The sequence below is a fragment of the Pagrus pagrus genome (genome assembly GCF_965226575.1).
Source record: "Pagrus pagrus genome assembly, chromosome: 7".
Taxonomy (NCBI): domain Eukaryota; kingdom Metazoa; phylum Chordata; class Actinopteri; order Spariformes; family Sparidae; genus Pagrus; species Pagrus pagrus.
Window position 1 is genome coordinate 14618116 of NC_140191.1, and position 11532 is coordinate 14629647.

The 11532-nt window shown below is 43.7% G+C and overlaps 1 protein-coding gene across 1 annotated transcript; it reads right to left on the reverse strand.

The window, feature by feature from the left end:
• Positions 1-3116: 3116 nt before the first annotated feature.
• Positions 3117-11040, reverse strand: she (Src homology 2 domain containing E). Its single transcript, XM_084357955.1, has 6 exons — positions 10156-11040; positions 9601-9727; positions 7352-7606; positions 6721-7117; positions 5201-5320; positions 3117-4547 (listed from the first exon to the last, which is right to left on the reverse strand). Exons 1-6 carry the CDS (start codon positions 10594-10596, stop codon positions 4355-4357), a joined length of 1533 nt encoding a protein of 510 aa, XP_084214081.1. The 5' UTR covers positions 10597-11040; the 3' UTR covers positions 3117-4354.
• Between the last annotated feature and the right edge of the window lie 492 nt (positions 11041-11532).

Sequence of the window (11532 nt, forward strand, 5' to 3'; positions counted from 1 at the left end):
GCATGCTCGCTGAGAGCCGTTGCCGGATGATAAAAAGAAATACAACAACTGATTTGGGTGACGAGAGGTGGAGGGGATTGCAGCAAATAAAGAGGGGTGTAGGACTCAAAATGCAAGAGAGAGGGAGGGAGAGGGGGGGAGTCAAAGGAGCGTGGGAGGCAGGGAGGGATGGATGGGGGAAGAGTAAACTAAGTAAACAGGAGTGCAGGATGGAGGGAGGAGGCGGTTGCCGTGGTGACTAAGAGAAACCAGAAAGCTCCAGGAGGAAACGACCTGTTTCTCCTTCATTTTGTCTATTTTCATCACCGACACACACACACAAAGAATACACATGCGCAGCTGGCACTCACACACACACACACACACTCATGCATAAATGCACACAATGCCTACACACACACACACACAAATGTGCATATGCATGCACACCCAGGCAAAAACTCTCCCACTGTAATGTCTTCCTCTCTCATGCTATCTTTATCCGCTCTCCCTCTCTCTGTACAGTCCTTTCTACCTCTCCTCTGCAGTGAATGAGCTGACCTGACAGTGCTCCTCCTCTGCACTGAGTGCTGTGAGTCTCTCTCTGAATTATTTAAAAGCTGGGACCCCCACAAGTGCTTGTCTTCCCCTAACACCCCCTCACGCTCTCCCTCTCTCTCTTCTTTCCTCTGTCCCTTCCTCTCCGGCTGTCATTCTGTCTTCTGGTGGCTGCAATTACTTCCCGTGGTTCTGTCATATCTGGTCAACACTTTGATTAACAACATACAAATCTGATTTAGGATTCACAGACTGATCACCAGTGTGAGACAACGATTACTTATGCATACAAGCACGGTGCGTCAGAACAATTCTGAAGTATTGGTACTTCCTGTTACTATACTTCTTTAAGAGGCAAATATTGTTGTGTGTTTTTGTATTGTAATGTTGTTTAGAGATGTGTAGTTACTTTTCAGATGAAGATTTTATTTCCCAAACATATGATCATCTAATGAAATATGATATACTGTTAAAGACAGAGCCATTTGTGTTGTAAAAGGTGCCCAAAAGTCACACTAAAAGTAAAGATATTGTGTTAAAATATTACTTTGGTGAAGGTGTAAAGTCACCCAGACAAATGGTACTTGAGTAAAAGTCTTAAAGTCTTATGTAGCCACTACATGTTGGAGGCAAATATTGCACACGAAGTATGAAGGAGCAGAAAATGGACATACTCAAGTAAAGTACAAGTACCTCAAAATTATACCTAAGTACACACGAGTAAATGCACTTAGTTACATCCCATCACTGAGAGTAATCCAGTGGTATAAAAAGTAGTTAAAATAAGCTCTGTGTCAACTAGATGCACCATCAAAATGCTGCTTGCATGCTAACGAAACAACACAATAATCAGTTAACACTGTCATTTTACATCACTATGTGTACTTTAAAGGGGCACTGTGTAACTTTTGTTGGACCAATATCGTCGCCCTGAAGGTCTCACCCCATCATAACTCAAAATACAAGCCTGTTTAGCAATAAAGTTTAACAAAATGTAAACATATGGATTTATATATTGATATTTTTCTACTAACGTTACATTTTGATGGCAGCACTCTTATTTGTACTTTTACCTATTTTTATATTTCTTGTAGTACATAAGTAAGGTATCTGAATAATTCTTCCACTACTGACACATTATAATCTCATATGAGGGCAGGTGACAGAAATTATGCAAATCATCGATGTCCAGGGTCTCTGATGTGTGATGAGCTATGAAAAACAGTCCTGTTTTCAGCTATGTGACGGTGCAGTTTTCAGTTCCCCCGATGGGTTTTCTAAATGGTTTATTTCTCTTAAGAAGTCCGTTCACTTTCTCGGCCCATAAATGAACACATGAGCCTTCGTATTATCTATAGAAATAAAAGCGAGATGCATTTCTTTCACTTTCCAACAATTTATGTAACCAAGAAGGAGATTGTTGTCTGGATGGTTACTGAATGCAACATTCCCAAAAAGCAGACTGTCAAACACTGCAAGAATCATGCGTCCAGCACCCGGGGCCTCTTGTTTGTTTTGACCTACTTAGTGATTTAATTAAGAGAACATAGAAGACTAACCACATCAGATCACACAGATGGAGGGAGGGGTGATACTTAGTGGTGTCTGTTTATATATAACAGTTTGTGACACTCTCGGTAGCAGGATGGCCAAAAACAGGGATGGTTGCTGCAGATTCATCGGCCTTGCTGAGGTGTCATTGAGTAAGTATTTGTTCTGGACTCGACCCTGGACTCTGACCCTTTGAGGCCGTGTCTTACAATCAATAAGGCGCTAAAAGAAAATCTGCTTTTTGAGCTGATGGTAAGAGGAGTGAATCACTTTTTACTCACTAATTTCTGGCACTGCTCTGACATTACATGTTGCTGCTCTCCATTCACAAACCGAGCGTTCTGTGGGGGAGCTACATTGCTACTATGGCACTATGGCCACGGTTATTCATAGCTCTTTTTATATCGCAGCCTGTCCCTCCTCCCTCTTTCTCTCCTCCTTCCCCGTAGAGATGGCCCTACCTCACTCTAACTAATCACCATGGCAACCTGGTAATCCCTGAACAGAAAAATCCTGACTCTCTCTCTCGTTTTCTCTCTCTCTATCACACACATACACATAACAGGACTGCGTGCACACGCGCATAAACGCACACATGGGTGCACACACAGACACTCTGAGAGATGCAAACCAATACGCGGGTGTTTACTGGTAAGACATATCTTACCGCAAACACACGGCTGTGAGGATAAAGCTTTCATGTGTGTGTCGGCGAGGATTTAAATGCACCACCTTTCAGGGCGGTGTGATTAAAAGCTATTTGTGTGTACACTATTTATGCATGTGTGCTCATGTGTGTCTGTATTTGTTGCCTCCAAATAGGTGAGTGCGCGTGCATGCATGAGGTGCCTGTGTGTGTGTGTAACTGTAATTGATTTCACACTCAGGTCAATGGTTTTACAGCTACAGGAGGAAAAGCACACAGATTCACTCGGGTTAGTTTCTCATCTCTGTTTCACTGCCTTCTTTTCCTTGAACCCTGCTCGGACTTTTTGCTGCCGGCGTGTCTATTAATAACACAGTTTGTCTGCAGATAATATGAATTTTATTTACTGCATGAAAGTCTTACAACAATAATATAACAGCACACATCACTGTGTGCAAAAAAATCTGACAATATCAAACAATCACTTCATACATACATACATCATTAAAGGTGCACTATGGAGTTTTGGAGAAGAAATTCAAACTCAGAATTGTAATATTTACAACATTAAAGAGGTAATAATACAAGCTCAGAAATGTTATTTTTTCCATAACTGAATAAACAAGCTGTTCTCAAGGGAAAAAAGGTCCCCAGAACATGATTGAAGCCAGAAAGGTGGCAGGGTCCGCCACATACAAACAGTATGAAACTGTTGTCCTTTAAGGTCAGTTTGTTTAAGCATGAAAGAAATCAGTCAATGAAGATCTTTCTCTTCTGATCAAAATTTCTTCCCCAATACTACATAGTGCACCTTCAAAGCATGGGTACATCTGAGTGTAAATCAGGTCAGTTAATTCACAATAAAGTAAGATAACCTCAGATCAAGGCACATGTTCACTTCGCCCACTTACAAACACTCAAACAATTTTGCTGACGGGGCACCGTAATGCTATAAGACCCCTCCCACTACACTAGTACTAATCATCTAATCAATAAAGCTCTTTCTCTTGACTGACAGAGTGGCTGGTAAATGAGCCTGATTTCAGGGGTGATCGATGTGCTGATTGACACGTCAGATGGATGGATAAATATACTCCAATCAGGTGTATTGATCCGGCAGACCACGCCTAACTTGATGGCATGGTGCTGAAGGATGTGGTCAGCACCTCGATGTAAGGGGCATCCCGTGAGGTGATTATAAACCTTTTCCGCTTGCTTCGAATATCAGATTGGTTAAAGTGAGTGCGGTGCTTCATCATGTGCATTGTTATGGAAATCAATTTGGTACAGTGCTGCGTGTGCTCTGGAGGCTCAATGGACAAAACAATGGAGCAAATACATGAAGAAAGGGATGGTTTTCCTGTTGGGTTTGTGAGTTTTGTGGATGAGGACAATTAGCTCTATAACAATGTGATCAATGCATTTTGTAATGTATGATTTTGGCCACTAGGGAGTGCATGTGAGAGATGCAAACAAACTTATGAAGGTAGTACACAGGTCAAACTCCCAAGCAGCATATCTTTGAGTATGTGTGTGCACACATGTATTAACAAGTGTGTGTCTGTGTGCATTTGTGCATAATTGTGTGATGTGTATTTCTGTCCCAGTGTGTTTGTTTGTTCAGTGTGGCCTGGGCACAGGATGCTGCAGGGTCATGTGCTCTGCTCCAGTGAAAGGCAGTCTGTGCGTGCGGTAGTGGTGGACCAGCTCCGGGATACTGGAGAAGACACAGCTACTCTGATCCAGGGTGAAGCCCAAGCCCTTCACGCTCTTAGTCTGGGCCACGATGATGTGCACACAACTCTGACTGGTCCTAATGGAAGAAGACACACAGAGTAAAAATGTTTTGTCAGAGGAGACAGGCTTGCGACTAACAAACACGCACAGCATTAGTCAGAGTGAAGAGTGGCTCAAGACTTGAAACATAATAAAGATGTCATAACCAAGAAATGTTCTCTCCTTTCTCCTTGAACGAGGCTGTGCATGGAGTTCAGTGGATGTGTAAATGGGGTTAATGATGTGGACTCTCAAATGAATGAGCAGCGCACAACAAATGTGCACTCATGCGCATGCACACATGTGCACATACGCACACATACATACGCAATCGCACGAGAGGATTTCAGCCTTTATCCAAGAGAACCTGTTCTTTCTGGCACGCTTATCAGTAGTGTCTACTCCACAAATGGCACACATATTATCATGCACTAACGCCTGAGAGGTTGTCACCCCAATGCCAGTTGCCAGAGGCTCAATCACTACTGACATATAAGAAAATATAAAAATCAAAGACGCATTTTTGATTTTCAAGCAAAGCTGTCAAACTCAGCCGATGACAAACTGAGCTTGTGATGCAGCCAAACAAAAGTGGGTAAAAACAGCGCTATAAATACAAATGTACATGTTGCATTGTATAGCGTGCATTTACCGTGTTCTACAAACACACACACACATGGGCGCACTCACTTCAGAGCGATGGAGTACTTGCTGGTTCCTGATTCGCTGTCTCTCACCAGGAAGCTGGCTTCCCTGCAGCGCTGCAGCTGAGCCTCAGCCTGCTGCCGACTCACACTGCCATGGTACCAGCTTGGAGAGGTGAGGGTGGGGACGGGGGAGGGGGAGGAGGGGAGATGCAAAGAGAGAGACAGCAGATCAGTGACATATAGCGCGGTGACATATGGAGATAAGTCAGATGTCAAGTTAATGATAGGTGATGATGGTGAGAGAGAGAACGAGACTGGCGGGAGGACGCAAACGCAGCGACACCAGCAAAGATTTACTGTCATCGTAAATCAGACAGTCAGATACACATTGTGGACTGAATGAGTTAACAATGTCAAAGGTGAGCGCGGGAGGGCAAAGAGATAAATAAAACGGACAAACATAATGTATGTGGCTGTGTGAGTGTGGAGGGAGGCCTGTTAGGACACAAGGTGTTGCTGACAGTGGCCACAGGTTAGAGCCATATATAAACAGGCTGTATGTGGCCTTCATGCTTGGAGGCAAAACACAGACTGACATTCAGCCGCAACATGAGAGGAACAAATGCTAACATGCTCTGAGCATGTTCCCCACATGTTCCATCCGAAGAGAAAGGCCATGCTTGTATGAGTCTATCCAGCCCTGTCTGTTCAGGCCTCGCCTCAAGGGTGCTCCTCCCTTCAGCGTTTACGTTCATGAGAGTGCCGCTGGCTTACACTGACAGTGATAAATGCCAAATTTCACTTAAAATCAAAAAAAGAGCCAAGTGTAAAATAAATGTGAGATTTTGGCCAAGAAGCCTGGCAGCCACTGCAGCGTATTTGACATTGTGAGTCACCAGATAAGTTGTTGGAGGAAATCTTCTTGATTGCTTTACAACTTTTAAAAAGGGAGATTGATTTTCAGCCCAAAACTGAGGAGGGCGCCGCTCTTCCAAAGTGTCTCATGAACACAAATAGTAAAAGTCAAAGGAAATGGAAGAAGTATATAGGCTAGGCACAGGAAGACAAGATTTGGCATTTTCCCTCTACATAATTTGTAAGATAAGCACTTATAATAAATAAACAGATGAGATGAGATGAAGGCGACCAAATGTCTCAACCCCATCTCCTTTGTTTGATTCCTTCAATCTGCTAATCGTATTTAGGTGGCTGGTGTCTATGAGTGAGTCCATCTGCGCTGTTTTGTTATCCTAGTGGCTGGCTTTTTAAAAATTTGGTGAGCTTAAATTATTATGGGCAGTTAAAAATGTAAAGTAATTCAGGGCTTTCAAGTTTGATACTGGATTGGGTTTCATTCAATTAAAGGGGAGTGGTGGACCATGGAGGAGGTATTTTTGTTTTATCAACAGCTTATTTTCTAGTCATCGGGGTCTGTTTAATCTTGTTTAATGGTATCAAATCATCACTATTTGCTTTTTGACAATTTATTGCATCTCGTATTGTTTTTTTTGTGCGTGATGAATACAATTTGTGCATATTGCAGTATATCTTCTCCCTCCTTACCTTTGCTTCTCCAAGGGCAGGCTGGGCTCCACTTTGGCTGCCTCCCCATCCAGTGGGGCACCGGGGGAGGTAGGAGACGGAGGGGAGAGTTTGTTAAGACTAGAGGAGGGTGAGAGGGGTGAGAGTTTGAGGGTGGGAAAAGAGGGAGATGGAGGTGAGAGAGGGGAGAGTTTGAGGATAGGAGAGGAGGGAAAGGAGGGAGAAGAGGAGGAGGATGAAGAAGATGGTACGAGGGTTTTATGGTTCCAGTTTTTCTGCCTCAGGGTGTGTTGCTGCTGTTGCTGCTGCTGCTGCTGCTGCTGCTGCTGTTGTTGCTGCTGCGGCTGCTGCTGCTGCTGGCGGCCGGTGGTTGAACCGTTCTCTTTAGTGGGAGAACAATCCACAGCCTCGAACTGAGCTGAAGGAAGCAGGAGAGACAATATCAACCTTTCATAATAATATTCTATCAAAGCATGCCAGAGACACCAAAGTAAACACAACTCTGGAAATTGATTCAGCAGGATTGTTTTGTTTCCTCTCTAAAGCAAACACAAAATTGTTGTGGCATCGCTGTACAAATAAAACTCATGGCATCCTTCCTCCACACCCTGAGCCCCCACCCTTCCCATCATCCCACTCTCCCTTTCTCTACCTGACAGCGCTCTCACAATGTCCTCCTTTCTCCACTCCCAGGGCAGTTCGTACTCTCCGGCGGGACGGACGTCAGACTCTGGCCGTGTGACAGGGATCCACACCCCCTCGCGGTCGCCTTCCAGCCCGCCCTCGTATGGCGTGTCGTAGATATTTGGGGGTGTGGGCTTTCCCTCGCCTCCCTTCCTCTCTCTCTGGCCTCGGTCCAACAGAACACACACTTTCAGGAGGTCTTTGGAGCCCCGTCTGCGGACCTCTACAGAAGAGAGGTGAAAAGGTGATTAGATAACAGCATTGCAATGAGGGATTTTCACTTTGTGCAATGCAGAATTGCAATCTGCTATTTCATGGTTGTTGTTGTTGTTGTTTTTAGAAAAGTGTCATGTTTTGAGGCCAAAAAGGTTCTTCTGTGATTTAATACAGTTTTTTTTTTTATCACGAATCTGACAAAGAGACAATTTGGCTTAGAAATGTCATAAAGAAGACGTTTCAAATGAAGCAGGTGACAGTGTTGTGAGTCCTCTGGGAGTGCAAATCTGCACCAAAAGTTAAAAGACCCACCCTCCATCCAAGTTTCTTAGAAATCCGATCAGTAGTTTTTGTGTAATCCTGCTGATAAACCAACCAAACAAACAAGCAACCTACAAACAAACAGACCTAGTGAGCTCTCCCATTCTAGTCTAACCCTTTTTATATCCAAGGTATACCTTGAAATTGCTCAGCTGCCAATCTATCAGGTACATCAGTTCTGCAAATAAATTCCACCCTTATGAAGGTTTTAATGTTTAGCTTTTGCTGAGACAGTCTCAGAGGGATGTTGATTTGACTTATTGTTCGTTTAGCATGCTGTAGTTTGTCCTCCTGTTGAATAATACCATTGCATTATGCTAAGAGGTGTTTCTAATAAACCTTTATTGATACAAGTGGGAAGGACCTGTCAGTATAGCACAACACAGTTAAACAGCATGCCAGCCTTCAAAATAACCAGAAATTTAAATAACCGTTTCTCTAAAACAGTATAAATAATAGATAATTAGATAATTATAAACTTCAATTAAGTCAGGCATTCACTTTCTGCAGGCGTGCCATTATTCATCTGCATAACATGATGCACCACAGGAAGTGATATTTGAAGGAAAAGTATGTTTGCCAATCAGCTACATCAGAAACTTCACAACATAAAAAGGAGGATATCAAAACTGATACATATGCTAGAAATTCAAAAACATCCACTTGTATTTCACGTTTGTATATCTTTGAAGTGGCATTCCTGAATGTTTTTTGAGTTTAGTAATACAGAGAGTTAAAGCATGGTACCCTCAAAGTTTGTACGTCAACACTAGTGCGATTTGCTCCCTAAATTCTGCTTGTTATGACATGTCGTTAATTTTTTTGAGGGGGGGATTTAACTTGTTGTGTTTCTTTAATGTCTGACAGGTAGCCTGTGAGTCTGCACTATTGTGTGACCAAACAATGGAGCTACAGGAAGAAAAGGTCAACACAGCTGCTGATTGGCTGGCTGACCAGGCCACTTCCTGGCTGCTGGGAAGTGATTGGGCGAGACCGGGGGGGGGGCACCTACAGGTTTTGGGAAGGGGTGAGAGGGTCTTTCGATTCTCTTCACACGTAAGGGACCATAAAGTATTATATGTGTGTGTGTGTGTGTGTCTGTGTAGGGGAGGGGGGGGGGCACTGGGGCCAACTTCCTATCAAGAGAATGGGGCAAAGGAAACAGAGGCAGGAGACAGGAAGTTGGAAGAGGAAGCTGCACCCATTGTCCCTGCACAACACTGTTCCTATGGCAACCGCCAGCGGGGTGGGAAGTCAGCAGAGAGACTGAGGGTCGAGTTTGGCTCCAAGTCCCTTTAAAAGGGCTCTTTAGAAAGAATGTGACATGCTGTAAGTACAGGAAACTTAGCTTAGATGTGATAAAAGTGTCCCTTGGCTTGCATATTATTTATTTAGCTAATCAAAGATGACGTACAATGAGGATTATGAGGTAAATTAATGTGATTCTGCCCTTACGTCATTATATTTTTATGATCTGTTGTACAAGATCTGTTGTGGCAAGACAATCCTTACACCTCGCAATGTTGGTTTGCTTTCAACATATTTTGTCTTTAAAATCAATCTCTGACAAAACAATCTAATACCCTGGAGAGCAGCACCAAATCACACACAGATTTGTTCGAATTATGTGCAGTCACGATGCCACGCTGCTGAGATAGATAATGACCCCCCTGACCTGACCTGTGATGATGACCTGGGCATCGTAGGGCTCCATGTAGCCATCGTTCACGCCTGCTCTCTCAGCCTCCCTCTGTTCCTTGGTTTTCTCTGCATCGAAAGGATCCGCGTAGTCCTCCAGGATGATCAGCTGTGAGAAGGAAACAAGACGTCAGAAAGCACAATGCTGGCCTGTTATATCTATTCATTTACCTGCAGACAAGAGAGCAGGCAGGGGGAGAGGGGATCTGATACAGTGTGAGTGTGTGTGTGGTGTCTATGAGTGACGAGCGATGGAGGGACGAGCAGAAATACTTGTGCAAACAGGTCAGCGCATTGTGTTTGCCTGTTTGATGTGACACAATGCAGTTTCACTACATTGTGTTCTTTTGAGAGCGGTGGAAACTGAATACAGAGTTATGAAGTGAGGGAAAACACAAAGGAGAGCACTGACCTCAAGCCTACAATGACATTAGCTTTTTGTACTGTCTATTGACTTTTAATATGCTGCTTTTGTCTGCTTTTGCTTCATTCTTTAGGGTGAAATATGAAGATGCAAAAGGGGAACATGTTACTCACTGTCGTTTTGATGTCAGATTTCCCCTTTTCGTTCTCGGGCTGCTTCTGTTCACTTATCCCGTTCAGTTTGGGGGTCTTGTCTTGCTTGTCCACTTTGATCATCCTGCTGATGTACGCTTGCGCCAAACTCGAGGTCCTGACCTGGCGGTTCTCATCTGGTGTCTCGACCTTGGAGTTCTTGCGACCTTTACCGGTTGTGAGACTATCCCAGACCGTCCCACCAGAACCAGCGTTGTTACGACCCAATTCTATAGCCGAATTTTTCCTATTTCTCCCTGCCAGTAACCCCCCCACTCCTCCATCTTTGCGTGGATTTCCTTTCAGACTGTCGCGAGAAAACGAAGGTTTGGGTCGGGTTTGTGGACCAGATTCAGAGGCCGAGCGGACCCTTTCGCTTCCGTTCTTCAAGTTGATGGGGAAATCTCTGAACCATTTTGCCATGGCTGTCAAGGTATTAACACTTCTCACTTACTTGAAAGTTAACAAATCTGTTATATTTCATGCGTTTTTTGCATTAGCTGCCCCACTTGAGCTAAATTCGAACCGTGCGCAACAGCTCCAACTTTACGCACCGATATTTTACGCACGCCTCGGTTGAAGTAGCCTTGGTCTGAATCTCCTAGTCGCCAAATTCACCACTTCATACTGCTGAACTGATTTCTAGCGTCTGAAACTGTCGTCAACTTCTTGGAAGTCATTGGCCAGTGACTCTTTGTTGCTTTCTCCCTGCTGCACCTGCAGCAACAACTATCCCTGCAGTTTGAAAAGTAGCTTCTGGAGAGCGTAAACTCGAAAGAACTCGAAGTTTTTCTTTTCACCCAGTAGAGATCCCATTCCCGGAGCGTGAGATGATGCGTCCAGTCTGTCGACCAGAAGAAGTGATGAGATGGAGAGGCAAGTTGTGAGCGCAGACTGTGGGATGTCGCTGGGTTTTTGGGAGGAGCTGTGCGTACGGGATGGGGCAGGAGTTTTACTCTAACAGTCTCAATGGATACACAAGTGAAGCTTCTGAAACTCCAAACTTTATCAGTAGTTGGTTGAATGCCAATGGACAAGTTATTTCACTGTTTGAAAACATTTTCCCTTTCAGTTTTTCTTGTGAATGATCACAAAGGACTGAGGAGTTATTCTTTGCCTAATTTGTTTACGCACTTTATTTTATTGATTTATAATGCAACAAACTCCCTACTTAAAGGGGCACATTGTAGTTTTGGTGAAGAGATTTAAACTCAGAATTCCAATATTTACAAAAAAAATATTAATTTTTCCATACTGTTACACACACTTCCATACACACTGTTTGAAGCTAGAAAGGTGGCAGGGTCCGCCACATATATAAACAAAGTAAAACAGTATGAAATTGTAAGTTCAGTTTGT

Bases quoted from the DNA above. Each gene is read 5' to 3' on its own strand.
- she (XM_084357955.1), bottom strand. From the start codon at position 10,596: ATGGCAAAATGGTTCAGAGATTTCCCCATCAACTTGAAGAACGGAAGC. The intron at 7,607-9,600 runs GTCAGGTCAGGG...TCTCTTCTGTAG, and splicing joins TGCCCAGGTCATCATCACAG to AGGTCCGCAGACGGGGCTCC. The intron at 4,548-5,200 runs GTGAGTGCGCCC...TTCTTCCATTAG, and splicing joins AAGTACTCCATCGCTCTGAA to GACCAGTCAGAGTTGTGTGC.